This window comes from Carassius carassius, chromosome 49, assembly GCF_963082965.1.
Source record: "Carassius carassius chromosome 49, fCarCar2.1, whole genome shotgun sequence".
Classification (NCBI taxonomy): Eukaryota; Metazoa; Chordata; class Actinopteri; order Cypriniformes; family Cyprinidae; genus Carassius; species Carassius carassius.
This window is the reverse complement of record NC_081803.1, coordinates 11,164,998-11,186,144: the sequence shown is the minus strand read 5'-3', so window position 1 is coordinate 11,186,144 and position 21,147 is coordinate 11,164,998. Positions and strand designations below refer to the sequence as shown.

At 36.5% G+C, this 21,147-nt stretch overlaps 1 protein-coding gene across 1 annotated transcript; it reads left to right on the top strand.

Annotated features, from left to right (window-relative positions):
- Window positions 1–304: 304 nt before the first annotated feature.
- LOC132132590 (fibroblast growth factor 13-like) lies at window positions 305–17,394 on the top strand. Its single transcript, XM_059545024.1, has 6 exons — window positions 305–718; window positions 942–1,090; window positions 11,175–11,285; window positions 11,379–11,482; window positions 13,475–13,673; window positions 15,936–17,394. Exons 2-6 carry the CDS (start codon window positions 1,039–1,041, stop codon window positions 16,070–16,072), a joined length of 603 nt encoding a protein of 200 aa, XP_059401007.1. The 5' UTR covers window positions 305–718; window positions 942–1,038; the 3' UTR covers window positions 16,073–17,394.
- Window positions 17,395–21,147: the final 3,753 nt, after the last annotated feature.

Genomic DNA, 21,147 nt, shown 5'->3' with positions numbered 1-21,147 from the left:
AAGAGTATTTTCATATTATAAGTTTTAATCGTTGTGTAACTCGATTTATCAGGAGAACACATTTGCAGTAGACGAAAATGTAATACCTTTTTGGTTAGAAATAAGGTAGTTAGTTACCAATTCTCACCTTTAAAAGCAAAATGTAACAAACAACTATTTTTGCTAATGAAAGCAAACGAGTATAAACACTCGTTAAATTAATATAAGTCTAGTCATTTTTGTTCAATCTTGAAATTATTGTTTAACAGATTACCTTGCTTATGGTTATATATTTAACACTTGGCCTGTAGACACTCTTTAGACGAATCTTTAAGTTCAGCTAATGAATGACTCAGCGTAGATGTTCTACGTCATGTTTGTCAACTCGAGAGTATTCTGAAGACAGAAGCATCAGCGGAGGGTGACGTCACGCGTCACGTGGTGAAGTTTGGGACTGGGATCCACAACGCGACCTCAATAGTAGCGTAGCGGGTTGAGATACCGCCATGTGGACTGATTGATGTGTCAAAGCACATCATGAGCGCTCGAATTGTAATCTTGCGAACCGCAAACCGAACGACACTGAAACAGCTTGGCAAGTGGCCTTTTGCATTTTAATTTCATCAGAATACTTGTTACATTTTTTTTCACGTCTTGTTGTTTTCCTGCCTTGTTTTTTGTCATATGGAACAAAGCGCTATGAGCACCTGCCAGATAAGATAATAACGACTAGCAAACGGTAAGGATTCAGCAGCATGAAAACCCACTGTATTAAATTCATTTCAAGGTTTTTCTTTTCTTTTTCTTTTTTTTTTGGTTTATTTGATGAGTGTGATTGGAAAAAAACACACATAAATGGTTTATTAGGAATGTCATGTATTCTTTGATTTAAAATATACATATACTTAAAAAGACACCATGCTATGGGAAACCGTTATAAACAGTGCTCTGGTTCCTTTAAGGGGGGTTGGCCACTGTTTAACTGAAGAGCCAGTTTTAAATGATCGGACCGATTTGGTGTGAGCTAACATCAGGAATTCTTCATCAAAACTGGGATCTATGAGCGGGAAAGCATTACTAAAGACGAAAGAAGATAAGGATGCAACAAAGGGTAAGACGTCACATGTATAATTTTGCGTAAACATTTTTGCTTTCCATGTATTGATATAAATTTGGCTGTTTATGATTCTGCAAAAATGGCTCACGATCTGGTTATGCAGACAAGGTTATGCATGTCAAGCATCGCACGGAAAATCATTAAATATTGATTCCCTCGGCGGTAGTAGCCACCGATCTATTAGGCCTCTACAGAAAGTAACTTAACACGAAATTATAAAAATATATCGGCTTATAGACAAACAAAACCAACAAGTGTGATGCTTATTTTGCCATCATATTAGCCGTGGCGCGGTCACTTTAAATCTACTGTAACACTCGAGTACGCTTCACGAGAAGCGAAAATAGCTTTCCACTCTTTTTACACTTTACCTCAAAACAAACGCTTTAATTAAAAGCACTTTCTTTAAATAAAAGGCGTTGATAGCAAGAAATGGGTTATAAATGTATTATTTTCCTTGAGAGTGACTGACAGGCGCTCAGCGCGCTTCAGTTCACGGATGTAGGCTGGGTACCTATTGCTATGGAGGCAAAGAGGCGGAAAGTACCTCATTAAAAATACACAGCATGCTCTATAAAGCAGATGCATTCAGTTTTTAGTCTCTACAGTGGTCTTTTCACTGGACATTAATTGCATACATTTTTATATAAGGTCAAAAAGCAATTAAGTGTGGTTGGATCATAGGTAATATAGCTGTTCACAAACCCTGAGAGGGAGCTATGAATGGTTGTACAAAGGATTAGGTTTGATTAAGTTGTTACAGGAAAAACTAATTAACGTTTATTAAGTTATGGAAAAGTGAGGAACAATCTACCCATCTACACTGAGGCCATGTTAAATGAGGGGTCATTAAAAAGACACAGATTTTTATTATATTTAATAGACCTGTGGGGATACAGCTTAAATAAGAGATTAAGCTTCTTTGGAGTTTTAACTGAACACACTGTTCATTTAAAACACCTTCATAGTGTTTAATTCTGGTCAGTGTATTACACCACTGTACATCCATGTTTTATAGCCTAATAGTGTCCTTCAAAGATACAACACGCTGTGATGTTAATACTAATAAAATAAATTTTTCATGTTGAAGTTGAAGCCTAAGTGATTTATACTTTGTAATCTCGTAAAAGTGTCACTGACAAAAATGAATCATAATGTTTCACACTACGTGTAAACAAGACTCCTCCGGAAAAATCTTATAGTATGTGGCTATAAGATCTGTAGCCACAGATCTGTACAGATAAGATACAGATCTGTGTTCAGCTTAGTCACTTATTTATCGTTTATAATTTTCATGACAGTTTAATTGAATACTGTTGTAGAAATACTGAAGAATATACTGTAGTGTAGATTTCATTAAACACATGGCTTTACCACCATATGTCAGTATCCTCTTTCTAAACTCATTTGGTTTCTTTTTATGGTTTTCGGACTCCCGCTGTGTGTCTCTTGTTACTGTTAGTGTGTATCTGTCTCTTTCTTTCTCTCTTTCTCTCTCTCTCTCTGTGTGTGTTTGTGTGTGTACATGGATGCTCACATGAATCAGTATATTGTGTAGAAATGATGTCTAGTCTATATTATGTCATACCAGAATTTTTCATAATACTTGTTGTTCTGTATGTTTCTGTTATGTTTAAGTATACACCATTCAAGATGCCAGTGAGTACATTCTGTTGCGGACGGAGTCAACTAAGTCGCTTGCTGTAGATAAAAAAGAAAACTTACCCTTTCATAGTAAATGTCAGGAGCTCTTTTGCTGTCCATTCTGGAAACTCTTCGTTTTAAAGAAAAAAGAAAATACTGAAGGTTTGTCGAGATGAAAGTTTATTAGTTCTGCCTGATGAGCACTTTCAGTGGTTATTTCACATAAGACTGTTTTATGATAAATAAGCAAAGACTACTGACATTCTTTTTTATCATCTACAACCTACTAAGACACCGGAAATAACATGCGTTGTAAATGAAAAAAAAAAAAATTCTGTCATATTTTACCCAGGTTTTTCGATGTCTGTGTTTTTTTTCTTTTGAACACAAAAGGAGATACTTTGAAGAATGTGGGTAACTGAACAGCTGCTGGTCCTCAGTAACTTCCATAGTTGAGAAAAATATTATGGAGACATTGGGGACCAGAAGCTGTTTGGCTACCACATCCTTTAAAGTATAAATTTTATGTTCAACAGAAGAAAAAAATTATAACAGCTTTGGAACAACTTGTGGGTGTGTAAACAATGACAAAATGTTCTTTTTTTGGGTGTACTATCCCTCTAAAGGGAAAGATTGACTCATTCTCAAGGCAAGAACCGGTTGCATCGGTTTTCGGATCACCAGTAGTGATGGGAAGTTTGGTTCTTTTCCGCGAACCGGTTCTTTCGGACAGTTCATTTCAATAAAAGGTTCACCGGTTCTTTTGCGCTCCACGTAATGACGTCATTGGCGATGATTGCCCTTTATTCAAGCCTTCGGTTTACCTGCGCTCATAACATTAGCACAGAATCAGTTCAGAATCAATCACCAAAAGAATCAGTTCGGTTCAGATGCGCTGTGTATCATTCTGCTTCACGCTGAATCACGCATGCGCAGTATCATCAGCTCCACGGTTCTCGAATCGGACGCGTCCGACAGAAACAGTTCTTGACTCGAGAACGAGTCATTATCTGGCTCGGCTCGGTGTTCATCTTCAGTTCTCTCTTCACAGCAGTTCAGTCAGTGTACTGTTTGAGTACATGAATTACTCCGGGATATTGGTTTGTTTTAACTCAGAGGGAGCGTCAGCCACGTTAAAAAAGTAAAAAAACAGCTTAAGTCATTTGTGGATTAATGCTTATTGGAGATGCGAACCGTTTCAAACGATTCAGATCGATTTGGTGAACTGGTTCAAGAAGAACCGGTTAAATCGAATGATTTGTTCGTGAACCGGACATCACTACTGTACACTGCAGTGTTGTGAACGCGCTCACAACAGACCCGGTGGAGAAGACAATGCTGAATAAAGTCGTAGTTTGTATTTTCGATGCTTCAACAAATTTTAACTTACCCTTTAATTCAGACAGTCCACCATAAGCAACTGAAAGCTTCACAAGAAAATGCAATCAAGTGCAAATTAGCTTCTCTAATAATTTTTATGAAATTAATTTCATTATAATTGATAATAGTATTAAAACGGTGAAAATACTCATTTTTATCGTTTCAACTTTGTGTTGGCATTTGTAAAATACGGGACAAATTGCATTATAAAAAAAAATAGTGAAGTGTTCCTTTAAAGGTAAAATTATGTGTCTCATATCAAATCAATATGTGATGCAACAATTTACCTCTAATGGAACACTATACTATTTATGAAAATAGCCTAATTTTCCAACTCCCCTAAAGTTGTGGAGTTTTACCATTTTCAAATCCATTCAGCCAATCTTTGGGTCTGGTGGTAGCACTTTTAGCTTAATTTAGCATAGATGACTGAATCTGATTAGACCATTAGCATCTTGCTCAAAAAATTATGATAAGAGTTACGATATTTTTCCAAAATTAAAATTTGACTCTTCTGTAGTTACATCGCAACTTTTCATTTTCCATCAGTCTTAGTACATGATTCCGTATTTTAAGGGAGTCTTAAAATCGAGTAATGTTTTTCATTTTTACTGTACATTTATAACTCTGTACTGTGTTATGGCATTAACTACTCAGTGCTGCTGGGATAGAGTTTTTAATGGTGGCAGCAAATGTAAAATGTAAAATCTTGATCTCTTCTTGCTAATGTCAAAGACTATAGAATAGCCAAGACATGTCACTCCTATAGTTTTGAATGGGAAAAATGCAATGTTCAATATGGCCGCTCAATTACAGGAAGCCCCGCCTTCTGAATGAAAGAGCCAGTCGCTAATTGGTAAAGTCATGCGTCACTGCAGCTCCAGTTAAAGTCCCGGTTTCTATAGAAACAGTCAGACGTACGCTCAGATCTGCGCATGCGCACTGGCTGATCTAGTCTGAAAAATAAGACTTTTGAGCAAAAGTAACAACATTTATGGCACAGTTGTTGTCTGATCACTTTGGTGATTTCAATGATGAAATTTAATAATAAGCTTAGTAAACAGTTTTGGAGAATTTTTATGTTTCCCCATTCAAATAAATAGGAGTTACACGTGCATGCCTGAGAGGCGTTTCAAAGATGGCCACCATCTTAAAAGGACATGACTTGTCTTAAAAGGACTTTGCTAATGTAAACAATCTCCAAATAGTTTGCCCCTCTTTTTGTTAAGTCATAGAAATGCTGTCATTTTTCCTTTTCCAAATGGGTAGGAAAAAATTATATTTGTTGTAGTTTACATTCATTATAAAAGTTTTCCCAACTTTGACAACGTCCGCTTTTGAGAAACACGGAAATGTGAAAAGTGTCCATTGCAACACATGCTATTATGTCAATGCGCAAGTGCTATTATTAAATTTAATTAACGTTACTGAATAGAAAGGGAATCAGTACGCCTTCACGTCTGGACCCTCACAAGTTGTTACTCCTGCATGTATACACTGATTGTATTTCAAACCCAAGTCTGTTTTATTGCGCACATCAGGAGCTATTGGATGAAATGATGAGCGAAAGACTGGGGATGTACAAAGACGGTTCACTCTATTACTTATGAATGGGAGAAACTCCAACGTGCAACATGGAGATGGAATAAGTCCCGCCTTCTAAATGAAAGAGCCAATTACTGATCGGTAAAGTCATTGCGTCACTGCAGCAGTTAGAAGCTCCGCTTATGAATGTTCAGCTTTGAGTTTAGGACTGCACATACGCATTGTTGAACCTAAAAAATAAGTTTTTTTTTTGCTATTTGAGCAAAAGGAACAACATTTATGGGGTAGTTAATTTAAGATTTTGTTGCTGATTTTAAATATGTAATTTAAATTTGATTTTTTTTTTAATTTTAGGATTCCCCCATTCATTCAGATAGGACTTCTTTTTGGATTCCCGAGATAGTGGCCACCAAGACTTTCCTTGAAAGGGACTTTGGATGAGCCCAGCGTTCCCTCTGAGCTCATTTGACATCTTTTAGCGCCATCTAGTGGTGCTCTTTGAGATCAGCTTTAGGGTGGGGTTGTTGTTTCTACTCGAAAAGTGTCAAACAAAAAAAAAAAAAAAAAAAAAAAAGCATATAACTAAAGTATTTTCTAACTGTTTAGGTTAAACATGTAAATACGTTTAGCCAAATCTGTTTTGATCATATATATACGTTTTAAAGATATTTTTATGCCCTTTTGAGACTATCTATCTTTTCGTATCATTACAAGATTTGAGATAGTTTAGGTTTAAGTAAACCATGGTTTAATAGCCCGTATAAATTAGATCAAGAATTTATAATTATATCATTGCCTGGCTAATTAAATTCAGTCCCCAACAAAGACAATATATTTGTCAATAGCAACATAGAGAATACAGAATGTAGAAAATAAAAAGTGCTCCAGCTCGGGGTCCCTTATGAGTAAAGACATAAAGAATTGATAGAATTCACAGTCGCTTGAGATTTGCTGTGAATGAGTAATATAGAGACTGCAAAAGCATTAGGATTACATAAAACACTTGTGTATGACAGCAACTTTGATTAGATTCTTAAACTCACATTATATTAGTTGCATTAGAGGAGCAGTAAAATATGCTTTGTTGTGTTGGATATAGGCCCAACACATAACAGGAAGGAGGGCCAGACAAATTCAATTCACCCTTCCTGATGAAAAAACCCTGTTTCTTCATTATGCGGTATCTCATTAGTCCCTCTCTGAACATGTAGCTAGTTTGCTCTGCTTTTCTGAACTGTTCCTAAACTGTGCATGGTTTTCAGAGCTTGCATACCAGCCAGAGCTCTGACAGATTTATTACCAAGAATAATATTTAGAAGCAGGACTTTTTTTTATCCAAAAGGGTTTTATTTATTGCCCTGTTATTTCTCATGATGCTGCCTTGGCAACACTAATACTGTAATCTGTTATTTACTATAAGCGGGATATTTTGAGCATATACTTTTAAGCAAATCCTCAGGTTTGTGATTAGGATTCATTTATCTCAACAAAGGTTTGAGAGTGTTTGCTCTCTCTGCTTTTACCTATCTTTAGCTTCTTGCTGTGAATGACCCTGAAGAGAATGTTAGATTTGGCAGTAGCACAGATGCATCTGATGAATCATTGATAAGGCGCCCTAAGCTCATAGTGGTCCTTCAATAATAGCCGATAACAATCTGCTTTTAATGGACAGAATTCTCATGAGAATTAGTTGAAAGTTTGCAACGCCCTTTTTCTTGCTTTGCACACTATGAAGAAGTGCGAAAAAATAAAAGCATTCTCTGGATGCCTCTGAGAGTAGCATGGCGTTTCCCTTGAGAAGATCTGTATCAGGTACACTTTTAGATATCTGTAGAAATCCAATCCTAAAGACTTTCTTAATAGGAGTTAGACAACTGAATGAGGTATAGACATTTCTAAGCTGATGATAGCATGTTTGAGGGGTTGAATGGCTTTGTTTGTAACTAACAGAGAGGTGTGGGTCTTTAGTGCTGTCCATGGTGCTGAAATTTACCAGTGCAACTGAAATTCATCTTAAGTGGGTCACAAGATTTTTCTAGATGTTTTCTCAAAGAAGGATCTGAGTTTAAAAAATATATTTCCGCTGTGTACTTCGTTAACACCACCCATCCTTATGCAATGTAAAAATTTAGCATTCAGTGAAAAATATTATTTAATATGACTGAATTTACCTATAGGTTGAGGGTTAATTGAAAATAATGTAAAAATATATTAAATTTAATGCAGTTTACTTTACCATATACAGAAAGAGTATTTTCAACATTTCATATATTTTTAAAAGTGTAAAAATTACTGTAGGTGTTTTTATTTTATGAATTATCTCATAATTTGCAGACAAAAAATATTTACAATAATAGGCAATAATATACTTTGATATTTATTTGTAAACAAATTTCTATAAGTAAAAAGTATAGTCCACGTTAACAGATGTTGAAGTGGCATTCCCAGAATCCCCCTGTGTAAAGTTTTAATGAAAAAGTTAGTTTCTTTTATTTTTGTAGTTATTTATTATGTGTTTTATGCTACATTGCACAGAATGTTGTTTAGTTCATGTTTACTGCATTATTGTTACTCTGATGGTGTTTATGTTATTATATAGTAGCTGGAGATTGATTAGTTGGTAATTTAACATTATAGCATTAAATTAGATATAATTGAAGCAACCACTTTTGTCTGTAAAACATGTATATACATTTAACTAAACATTTTTACAGCGTCATTCTATAAAACAACACAAAACATGTATGACAATGAAAGGACTACGAATGACGTAGTCTATGTGTGCCAAAAAGGCCGCTCGTCTACAGGAGGCTTTTTTATTGCCTGTTTATACACGCCGGCTTGTTGAAGACCACAGTCACGTCTCTCTGGCTGTCTGTCACCATGCACCCGCTGAAGCCGTGCTGCTGCAGGAACCACTGTGAAGGGAACGAGCTGCTGCTGCTGCATTCCAGCCCAGTGTCGAAAAGAGAGCAATCTGGAATCTCCGCACTAGTGGATGTGGATATTTTAATTTTTTGGATCATACTGCTGACACCTAAGTTCAGACGCTGTTTCATACGCCTCTGAATTTCCATATTTTGGGCGGTCTTGGGGAACGGGGACGGGGTATCTGTTAGTTACCTATGCAGATCTCCACTGCTGAAAACGAGCACATCTGCAAGGGAAGCCGATTAATCCACTCAACTTCAATTAAAGGCTGCGTTATTGAAAGGCGGGGACCTCTTGTTCTCTATTTTCCGACACAATCTCCCTCTCTCTTTCGCTCTCTCTGTTTTCTCAGATGAAGACAATATTTAATTATTTCCTCAGCCGCGGTGTGTTACAGGTGCTCATTTTTCAGCGCATGGCTTAGTAAAGCGTTGGATCATGGCACAATGGCACGCGTTTCTCTCTCCCACAAACGCGCAACAAAAAGGCAACGTTTTCTAGAAGGCAGCTTTTTTCCCTGGAGAGGAGAAGAGGAGCTGCTGTCCGGGATCTGCTGCACCATGTCGGGGCACAACAGCCGACGCGGAATGAAGCGACTGTAAAGGATTCAAACTAAGTGATTTGTCAACAGGAGAAATATGCTTAATCCTTGTAGGGACAACAGCGGACTTCTGAAATGACCCGTACGCACCGTCACGGAGTATTGATTTTTATTCCTCAGTGACAATGTTCTGAGCACACAGGACTTTAACATACACAACATATGGTCATTTTTAATCTGGGACGCGTCGCCACAACGAAACGCCAAACTGGCTACAGCCGCAGCGATCGCCAGCTCCCTCATTCGGCAGAAGAGGCAGGCGAGGGAGCGCGAGAAAGCCAATGCCAACCGCTGCGCCAGCAGCCCCAATAAGAGCATAGGGAACTGCGAGAAGCCCAGCAGGCTCAACTTTTTCTCACGCGTCAAACTCTTTGGCTCAAAGAAACGCAAGAGAAGGCGGCCAGGTCTGATGTTATGTGTTCTTTTGAGCAGACTTTACCCAGATACTCAAGTCCATCAATCATCTTCATCATCTCCATCCTCATCATCGTCATAGTTGACTGAGTTAAGAAATTGTGACAAAAATTTGAAGGAGTCTGAACTGTAAACTAAGATCCGCTGGACAGAGTAACAAGAATTTCACAGTTCACTGCTTTTGAGCACTGGCTTCTCTCTGAACTAGAGCTGATGTTGCAATATCACCAGAGCACACAGCTCATCACTTGTTCTACACTAGATAGTATGCAGTCTACGCAGTTTGAATCAGAGATTTGGCTAAACTGAGATTTGTGGCACTCTTTAGGTTATGTTGACTTTAATTTGATGGATTTTCATTGCTTATATTGAGTATTTTGTTGGAATGAGCATGCTGGCTGGTCTCTCATTCAGTGTTGTATTTACTTATAATTTTACAATAAATATAATAAATGTGTATCTTGTTTAGAATAATTCATATAGTGGGTTTCTGGTTGGTACACTACTAGAAATAAAGGCTCCAAAAGGGTGTTTTTGCAGTTTGGTTTCCAAAATAATCTTTTAGTGAATAGTTTTTAAAAGAGTAAATGTTCCTTAGTGTGAACAAATTTTTTTTTACTTTAAAGAACCTTTTGTGCCATGAAAAGGTTCTATGGATGTTAAAGGATCTTCACAAACCTTCATGAACCTTAATTTTTAACCACTTTAGAGACCTCTCGAGCTGCCTTAAATAACTGGGAGAGTAAGAGTAATTCTTAGCTTTAAATTGTAGGTTGAGGCAGAGCTGAACTTGGGTCATGGAAAATGTGGTAACATGCAAATTAACTTAACAATTTTTTGAATGACATAAATTTTTTTTGAATATTTGTTGCTGTATTCTTCAGAGCACTGAAAATACAACACTTACAAGTGAAAATAGTGCAAAACCATATAAAAAATGTGAAACATTATTAATAATAGTAAAATAAATAATAGCAAAATGTAAATAAACAAAATTATTATTTAATATGATTGAACAATCCTGACCTTGCTTTGCATCTATTAAAGTTATTCTAAGAGTCAGATCAGGTAGAAATACCTCTTTTAACAACTGCAGGTGAAAAAAAAGAGAATTACTATAATTTACTGGAATATTGTTTGTGACATTTGTGACATCATCAAATATCAGTTGCACAAAATGGATAAGCAACGTCATTTGTATCCTCGCTGCTCCTTTTTTTTTTTTTTTTTTTTTGCATTTTCTCTTGTATACAATAAAGAAATAAAGTTTTTTTTTTAACTCAAATTCAGAATGGTTTAACTGGAATCCGAATATTACTGAAATATATGTTATATAAGCTATAGTTATCTATCACCTCAACACTGAGGCATGCTTGGCAAACGCCTGGGTCCTGTTTGCACCAGCACTCACTATGTTTCACATTTTATGGTTTTCCAACATTAATTTCTGTGCATTTTTGTGCTGGACATTCTATTCTTCATCACCCCATATACATCTGCTGTGGCACCCCCCCCCCCCCCCCCCCTCCACCTCTCCTAAATTGTGTTGTCTCAATTCTACAGAGCCTCAGCTCAAGGGGATAGTCACCAAGCTCTACAGTCGGCAAGGTTTTCATCTACAACTCCAAGCTGATGGGACCATCGATGGTACAAAAGAGGAAGATAATAGCTATGGTCAGTTCACCATACATAACATGTTTAAACATGACCATGCTGACATGCTTCTTTCTTGTGTGTTCAATTCTGTTTTGTACTGTAACTTCACAGCTATTTTCAACCTCATCCCCGTTGGGCTGCGGGTGGTGGCTATACAGGGTGTCCAGACCAAGCTCTACCTGGCCATGAACAATGAAGGCTACCTGTACACCTCTGTAAGTGTAGCAATCTTTTTTATACACTCTTAAAAATAATGGTTCATTATTTTTCAATTATTATTGCGATGCAATAGAAGAACCATTTCAGGTTTCCCAAAGAACCTTGCAGTGAACAATTCTTAAAAAAAGCTTTATTCTAAAGAACATTTTAATAATCTACAGAACCTTTTTCCAACATAAAGAACCTTTTGTACGATGTTAAAATTTCTTCTTGGGAACCAATAAAGAACCTTTATTTTTAAGGGAGTAGTGCATCTATGCGAGTCCCTCCTACACATCGTGGGCTCTTCTGAGTTCAGGGCAGTAGTAAACATCCCACATTTCATCTCTGCTGCTGTCATTTTGCTCTCATCTATGTCTTAGACAGCATCATGGATGCCTGAGGATCCATGCTGTTAACTTAAAGGTTGCAGGTTGGACTCCAGACAGCAGGCGATCGATGAACTGAAGAGTTAATGAGATCCAACTCCTGCCCAAACACCATCTGCCTCTCTTATTTTTTCACAGCATTGTATCATACTCATATTCAAAGAGAAGATAATGGCATATTTAGACATGCTTGTTAGCACCTCACATTCACACAAATATTATTCACACTTCATATAATTGCTTTGTATTTGAATGCTATCTATAGAAAGCTCATGGGAGATCATCATCATAGCCAAGGTTTCCCTCCCAATATCTACTCTGCAGTTTTTAAATACAGAGAAATCACAATAATGCTCTAATGCATATTCTGTTTTGCGAGTGCCTCCCTCGCCTCTTTCCTTTGATTAAATGTGCTGTGGCAAGATTAATAATTTAGTGCTGTGCCAATAAGTGCTTCTGTCAATGTTCCTTCATTTTGCGTTACATTGCTGGCATTAGAAGATCGCTAAAGATTTGCAGGGGCTTTGAAAGTCTTGGCCAGATCTGTGCTTTCATAATGCGGAAACAGTTTACACTGTACCTTTGTATTTCAGCTGTGTGTGGGTTCACGTCTGACCACCTGCCCACAGAAATTGACTCTTTTTCACAGACTGTGATGATGCGTTTTCCACAATTATTAACATTGTAAATCTAGCTAAGTTTTATATATTTTCATTTAACAATGTAACATACATTTATGACTATATACTTGGGCTATATTACTTTGGTATGAAATATCAGAAAACTAGATAATGCTGCTTTTAGGGTGTTTTAGGGTAATGACTGCAAATTTGACATATTTCTCTTTACTGATATAATCAATCTCTCAAAATCCTTTCCTCATTTGGAAAGTCAGAGACGCTATTGTGGTTTTTTTTTTTCAAATGGGAATGCAATGGAAGAATGTTGTTCTTTCTATTCACCACCACTGAAGATTACTCAACTACACTGAAAATTGCTAGTAATTTTCACAATTACAAAGGAACGGCAAGCAGCACATTTATTTAAATGAATTTTGTAGTAGAACGACTGAAATTGTATTCTTTAGTAAAACTTACTCCAATAATCATTATTTACACTTTTTTTACAGTGTATGGCAACTTTGCTTCTAAAAACACCATAATGTGCAAAGGGCCCATACTCAAACCCACACCCATGGTCGTGCCGATATACACATATCTCCTTGTTGATTTTGAGAGGTTGTTTTCCCCAGGATGAATGTATTGATCCACAGGAATGAGTCAAAGTGTTTCAGGCCTCAGGAGTTTAATGGTAATCAGTCTTTACCACAAACTAGAATGAAAGCACACGCGAAGACGTGCTACCATGTTTAGACCACTTATTACAGTTCCAATCAGAGGAGTTTACCTTCAGGTTTAAAGACAAATCATGAAGAGGTGATGTGTGATATCGACGAGGCTGGTCTGGACCATCTTCATCCCAAATTTGTCTGCTCTCGCTTTCTTTATCTCCCTATGAGCTTGCACACACATTTCTTTCTCTCTCTTATGAAAAATACTCATCCAAAACATGTACAAATTTTTCTCTTTTCTTTTATGTCTGCCTATTTCACTCTCACAGGAGCACTTCACGCCAGAGTGCAAATTCAAAGAGTCAGTGTTTGAGAACTATTACGTGACATACTCATCAATGATCTATCGGCAGCAGCAGTCAGGACGAGGCTGGTACCTGGGTCTCAACAAAGAGGGTCAAATCATGAAGGGCAACCACGTAAAGAAGACCAAGCCGGCTGCACACTTCATTCCCAAACCCCTCAAAGGTTTGTTCAAGTGTCTTCTGTACCGATCGTCAGGCTGATAGCTTTCTAAAAATATCTATTTTAGACTGAGGAGATTTTGGCTGAGTGTAGTGCAAGGATTCAAGTAACTTGTTGGCTTTCCAGCATGTCTCTGAAGTTGTTTGGTGTTAAGGACAGAAATGTGCCCTTCGAAGAGATAAAAATGCAGATGTGTTGCAAATGCAAGCTTGTATTGTACAAACTTGCAAATATGTGATTGTGCTGAAGGGGGCATCTGTGCCATTAAACTGGTATAACTGCTGTAAACATGTTAACAGCTTAACTAACTTTCTAAACAGATTTTGTTTGAAGTGCTATATAATAGTACTACACGTTTTATAAGCTTTTTTTATTTTTGCTGTTGTTTTAATTAATTGGCATTAGTTATTTTGAAATTGAATTTAATTGAAATTTAACTGTTCATGTTCATTTCCCCTCTTTTCATCTAAGGGCCAGTTAAAGGTATTCTTTAAGAACATTATTATATTATGTAATCTTAAAAATGGATATTCTCAAATTCTGTATATGATAAGGTTGTGGTGACTAAATTCACTTGCAGCATTCAAAATGACAGATTTTAGTTTTTTTTAAGTTTAAGTTTTATTTTTCATTAATTTAGGCAAAATACAATAGAATGTTAATATGAAAATAATTATCTTTATTAACCAGAGTACATTTTCTTCTCCAATATGACTCTCCCATTGAAGAGAAAACAGTCCATAAAGAAGATGTATAGCCACACCTTATTTTACCCCTTGTAGAAATATGCAGTTTTTTCCTCCTTGAAATAAATTGGTGCCTCTCTTTCTCAGAACTGTCTGAATCAGTTGGGAATTTAAAAACTGCAGCTGCTTGTGTGCAGTCATAAGTGAAGCTACGGATAGATGGCTAGACATTAGTCTGCTTTAAATGAGCATGGAAGCACCATGCAATTAGATTTTAAATAAAGTTATGGTGTATTCATGCAGCACAAAATAATTTTTATTGCAAGCAGGTGTTTTTGTGCTGCATAGAGTACTTACTTGGAACTGGTTCAAATGATTTTCATGATGTTCTACTCCGACAGACTGGAAGCTATTCATTTCCACTTGAGCTGAGTGGATTTCGCTTCATGTGTGTGTATGCTGAGATTTTTATATCTGTTTTGTGCCCTGGTTGCATTAAAATATTTGAACTATTATGGCTAGGCTGACCGGATATGATGCATTGTAATCAAAACTATGAGCATGAGGTGAGAAATGCAAAAAAATTAAAATAAAAAAAAAAATAATTATATATATATATATATATATATATATATATATATATATATATATATAATATGATATAAAATCTTTGATTTGCTGTTAATTAAACTGTCAGCATAAACTAAAACATAAAATAAAATACAGCTCCGGGTAACCTGCAACAGCCACCAAGTTTCTCCTCCATCATTACAGTCTCTGGACGTTCCAAGCAAATGTAAAATTCTGTCACCACAACAGAAGGCCCACCTCTCCATTCAGTCAATTGGACAATGGGGAAAAAAATAGCAATGACGTTGGGCGCTTTTCTGTAGTTTATAAATTTTTTTAACTTCAGGCGCTCAGACTGCTCCTTCAAAAACACAAGGCGCAGCAGGTAGCAAAAAGGTGAGGCACCCGGGGCTCCTGAACAGTGCACAAAACGCACACACTGCCAATAGAAAACAATTATAAAAAGGTGCCTCTCACTGCAAAAGCGTTCTGTCTGATCGGGGCTTAAGTTTGTCGTATTTGACCCCTAGTGCCAGTTGCATGGAACTTGTTAACTGGTCGTGAAGCAGCCGTTCCCGAATCGAAGACTCTTCAGAGATGTTATTCTTAGTGAATAAAAGACAACTATGAATAAGTTGGAGCGGTTTCTTTGTTTGTGTGTGTGTGTGTGTGTGTGTGTATATATATATATATATATATATATATATATATATATATATATATATATATATATATATATATATATATATATTAAATATGTTCCTACATTTATTAGCATTAAAAAAAAATTTGGCATCAGAATGTCAGTCCTGTTTTCCAAATATTTCTTCCTCAAATTCAAATGAATCAGTAATTGAAAGCCTTAAGGAACAGGAATCATTCAATTCCTTGTGATTCCCATCCCTATAGTGCTGTGTATGCACTAATAGAAGTCATTGATGTACTAATAAGGTTCTACAAACAGAACATGAGACTCATGAGATCTGTTATTTTCGTTTCCCTCATATAGTTGCCATGTACAGAGAGCCGTCGCTCCACGACCTGACTGAGTTCTCCCGCTCCGGAAGTGGCACTCCAACCAAGAGCCGCAGCGCCTCAGCTATGCTCAATGGTGGCAAGACTCTGAACCAGAATAAGTCAACATAACCAAAGGGCACAACTGTGGTCTGCTGCTGTACAGCTGCTGGACTCTACTATCAACTAAACAGCACAAACCTTATTACAAGAGTGCAGTGAAACCCTTAGCTGGTTGCTAGCTAGTATTTCCTGAAATCACTGTGATGAGAACACAAGTGCATACCTGCATTGTACAATCTTCTGCAGGTCAACCTCGTGAGACAAACAAACCAAGCCATCCTTCTGATGTAGGGATCTGTGTCCATTTGCGGGCGATCCCTGTTTCCATGTGTAGCAAACAGAGCTGTGGTTTTCTCCTGTGGCATTTTCACAGATTCTTCTAGAACACCTACTTTTGTGTTTTGCTCCATTTCTTTCTTAGGGATGCCTTCTCCATAGTGCTAAGTCACCTACAATCTGACAATAGCAGCTTGTGCGAACCATTTATCGGTATATAGAGACGGAAATCCCAAAGGTTTTTGGACATATGATACAAGTATTTCAGCTCAGCTTTTTTGAGGCAGTGGTTCATTGTTGTGTGCTTTTTAGACGAGGCATTTTGCTCCTTGCTTCTCTTTTTCTGTCTTTTCAGCCACACATTGTTATTCTGCAAATTAAACAGATTTAGGGTTCGGTCTTTCTGCACACCAAAGATTTCATTAGTCTCTTTGTATGGAGGTAAGTCAATTTGTGTAATTTCAGCTCCCTCAGACAGATGGTTGAGAAAACCGCAAGAGTGAATGTCATTTAGTCAGAGAAAATGTATTCAGGATAGAAGAAGGCTATTCGCTGTGTGTCCCTGCTTTTATTTCTGTTAATGTCCTCCTTTACTTCCCCTCTAATTTGGGAACTCAGCATATTGGAGAAATTTTAAATGATTGATTAATGCCAACGCGGTAAGATTTCCGTAAAAACAGGGCAGGCTCCAGCCCCCCCACCCTCTTTTTCGTAAACAAAAATATAATGAAAACCAAGCAAGAGAAAGCTTCCATTATTTTACAGGGCTAAATCAAAATAGTAAATAATTTGTGTGTGAAAATGTATTCTTATTGTTCTTTCTAGTCCTCAGTGGTCAGGTAGCAGCCACTGTTTATCATTTTGATCAAAATCATCTTCTGTTGTATGTATGTATGTATGTACCTGTATGAAGCATATTTAATGCATGGGGGATTATGGACGCTGCATGTTATGTGGCTATGTATATTAACTACAATATGGAACCATGTGCTCTAATGGATACTGGAGTAAAATACAAATGTATATAAATGCATTTTATCCTGCTACCCGTCTGTTTATTATTTGTTGTACATTTAAGAAGCTGCACTGAATAAAATGTTTTGTATGTTCAGAGCTTGATAACTCTTCTTCAAAATAGTCATCGTATGTTGTATGTGACAGTGCTGCTTTAAAATACAATACTAATGCAGATTTGTAAAAAATTATAATATTTGAATTAAGCATATTCTTACTGCTATATAACACAAATGTAAAAAGATGAATTAAATATGTTACAGTACATATTAAATTGCATTTAATAAAATGTAATATTAAACATAAATTTTATAATTATGTACAGTTAATATGTACAAATTATCTTGGCATATTTGAGTTTACGTATGTAACATTTAAAGACAAAATAGGTCTCTCTTTTATGGCAGATAGAGAAAAACTCCAAAATTCTTATAGAAAATAACATCTAAAATAAAATGTATTTTATATCAAATATATTATGTATTTTTATATTATATTACATTTATATTTTCCCCCATATTTTACTTATACCCAGATTTGACCAATGTATTCCATTAAAGACTTAAATAATGTTAAAATAATCAAAGGTGACCTTATATTTACATTTACATTTATTCATTTAGCAGACGCTTTTATCCAAAGCGACTTACAAATGAGGACAGTGGAAGCAATCAAAAACAACAAAAAGAGCAATGATATATAAGTGCTATAACAAGTCTCAGTTAGTTTAACACAGTACACCTAGCATGGGCTTTTAAATAATATAATAAATAAAAACAAAACAGACAGAATAAAAAAAGAACAGAGCAAGCTAGTGTTAGAGGTCTTCACACACACACACACACACACACACACACAATTGCATAATAAATGAAAAGAAATTAGAATACAAAAAGATTAGAAAGGTAGTTAGATTTTTTTTTTAAGAATAGAATTAGAATATTGAGTGTTAGAGTTAGAGGGTCAAATAAAGATGGAAGGTTTTAAGCCGATTCTTGAAGATGGCTAAGGACTCGGCTGCTCGGATTGAGTTGGGGAGGTCATTATATTTAAAGATATCTTACAATAAATGCTTATTACATGCTTCTGTGAAAAATGTATTCTGACTGTCTGTCATCAAGGCTGGTTGAGTTGACTGTATATTATTGCTTGCATTTTTAATAACCTAGTTAATTGACAGTATTTTGACATACTGTCCTTAAGTTATTAGTAATATTGACTGACAGAAATAATGAGAATAGCAGCTAATAACTTTACATAAAAAAGTTTTTAATTATATCATGAATTTGTTGTTCTGTTACCAGTTTGTTGGTGAAACTCTTCACACCCTTGAAATATGCACACTCTGTGACATTCAGAACCTCTTAGGAATGTACTCGATGTTCATTTTGGCACCACAGTGCATAAACTGTGGTGAATTCATCTGAATTTAAACCATAACTTGTGAATAAACATCAGGTCAGCAAACACTGTTTGATTTTTAAGTAGCTAGTTCTACCTGTTTTTTATTCATGAATTCATATTGATGAAGACACCGTGAATGAAGAAATTGATTTTGTTATGCTTTGCTTCACTGGAGTGGTGTAATGAAACGTTGATCATGTCTAATGCATAACCTACAGTATGGGAAGGCTATTGGAAAACCATCTGCTGTTGTTTAATGTACTGTAAATGGCATGATATAGGCCTCATTTAAAAACCATCCAGTTCAAAATCAACACTATTTAACTTAAATATGATCAAACCATTAAATAAATGTATATAGGGAAATTTTAATGAAAAAGCACTGAAAATAAAGAAGGCAAGATTACCTTGCTTGATTGTGTTTTCAGGACATTTAAAATGCATTCAAAGATTTCAGACAGAATAATATTGTAAAGCCGCAGAAGAAAATGAAATATACCAAGGCATATACCAAGGTGTTCTTAACCCTTGGTTATCATCATTCTAAAACCCACCTTTAACCCTGAATAAATGTGCATTTCACACTTGTAATTTGGTAGAGAGTTAGCGCTGTTTTTACCCTGGATTGAAACCCTGCTTCGGAGCAGGATTTTGGCACCAATTTTTTTTATGTGTGTGAAGAAGTGAAGTAGTTCTAACTTTTAGTGTCCAAAAAGTCCATTCAGAGAAAAAATCTCGGGTTATGCATGTAACTATGTGTTCCCTGAGTGGGAACAAGACACTACATCCCCTAGGGGACACTTTAGGGAAAGCCATCCGCATGACTTAAGCATACTAATTTCAAGCATCACCATAATCCTTCCGAGAGCCGGACGTGCTCATGCAAATGCTGAATACTATCCCTTGGGATAGAACAAAAAGAAAGTCTTGCGAATGCATCACACCAGTTACATCCACTCTCTCCTATTACATACTGTAGTTTCTATTTTGTATAAAGAATAGAAACAACATTGAATTCCTGAAAAGCAAAACATTTCCTGTTATGTCACTTCCCTGCTCAACCTACAAACCACTTGAATGGAATCCACAGTAGCAGATGCATTGCTATGAGCCTGTTCAACTCCAACGAGAGGCGAATGCTCTCATGCAAACACTACAATCTTGGGTAAAAGCTGAAGCAAAGAAAAATCAGGCTTGCTACCTTCCCTCTTGTTAGTCCAGCAAATGCATATAATGAGTGCATGCTACCTCCTCATGAGCAAAATGCACTCCATCCACGCTTCTTCGCAAAGAAATAAGCGCAATGAGTGCATTAAAATACCTTGAGAGCTGAATGTGCATGTTTCTCACCCACTCACACAACACATGAGTCGCATGAATCCACAAGTATCAAAGCAAATCCTCTCAATGAGAGCACTGAGTTTCCTCAAAAACTAAAAGTGCACGCCCCTCACTCATGCACAAACTGCAGTAATCATGCATCATACAGAGGAATGCACTACATTAAATGATTTGCGAAACAGCTCCTAAAGACAAAGAAGTTGATGACGTGCTTTACAGATGTCATTTTATACTTCCGTGCATTCTGTTAATGACGTCACGGACTTTGCGGTCCAATTTATTGGAGTGTTTTCACACATGCTTCAGACACCACTTCCATATAGTGTCAAGTAGAGAACATGTTATGAGTTCCCATGAAGGGAATGTTGATTTATAATGGTTTTCATGGACTCTTAATTAGCTTTTCCTTGTTTCCTGATTTTTTTTGTTCCCTTTTCCTTTGCTTATAAATAGGATTAATTATTAATTCAAAGTAAATTATGAGTAACGCGAACTCTGAAGTGAGATAACCCAAGGTCCTGTTTCTGATTCGGTTTAGAATGACCCAATGTTAACTAGTTCAAGTGTGACAGGACTAAACATGTCTCTATAAGCTCCTTGGGTGAATCTGGGATGGTTAAATCATCATTTCCCAGGCTAAGGCCATCAAATCATGTAAATATTTCATAACCTGAAATGAATTTTGAATGAACTGGGCTTTCGTTCCCAATAAACCCAGTGAGACAAGATTATTTGCCCCTGGGAAATGTGCTAAAGACTCTGCATTCATTAACATTCATATCATTAAAAGAGCACTACTTTCGTTGGTAAGGAAGGTGATATGAACTGGCTGGTAGCACAAAACAACTGATATGGAAGAGTGATGTGGGACAGAAAATTATAGATACTAAAGAAAGGAAATGAGATGGAGAAGTGAAGTTATGATGGACAGCTCAGTGCTGATCGGCTGTTTTAAAATCTGTTTCCGAGAGCAGCACTCAGGAAATTGTACTGCAAATGAAAATAATGAATGTAAGGAAATCAGACGAGGGTGAGTCTGGACTGAATCACATGTACAGCCGGCTATACAACCCCAGCTTTGTGCAGTCATGCATGGTCACTCTAACTCT

What these genes read in the sequence shown, in the direction of transcription:
- LOC132132590 (XM_059545024.1), top strand. Translation starts at nt 1,039, where the DNA reads ATGAGCGGGAAAGCATTACTAAAGACGAAAGAAGATAAGGATGCAACA. An exon ending in AGATAAGGATGCAACAAAGG is followed by an intron (nt 1,091 to 11,174) that starts GTAAGACGTCAC and finishes TCAATTCTACAG; the next exon opens with AGCCTCAGCTCAAGGGGATA. An exon ending in AGAGGAAGATAATAGCTATG is followed by an intron (nt 11,286 to 11,378) that starts GTCAGTTCACCA and finishes GTAACTTCACAG; the next exon opens with CTATTTTCAACCTCATCCCC.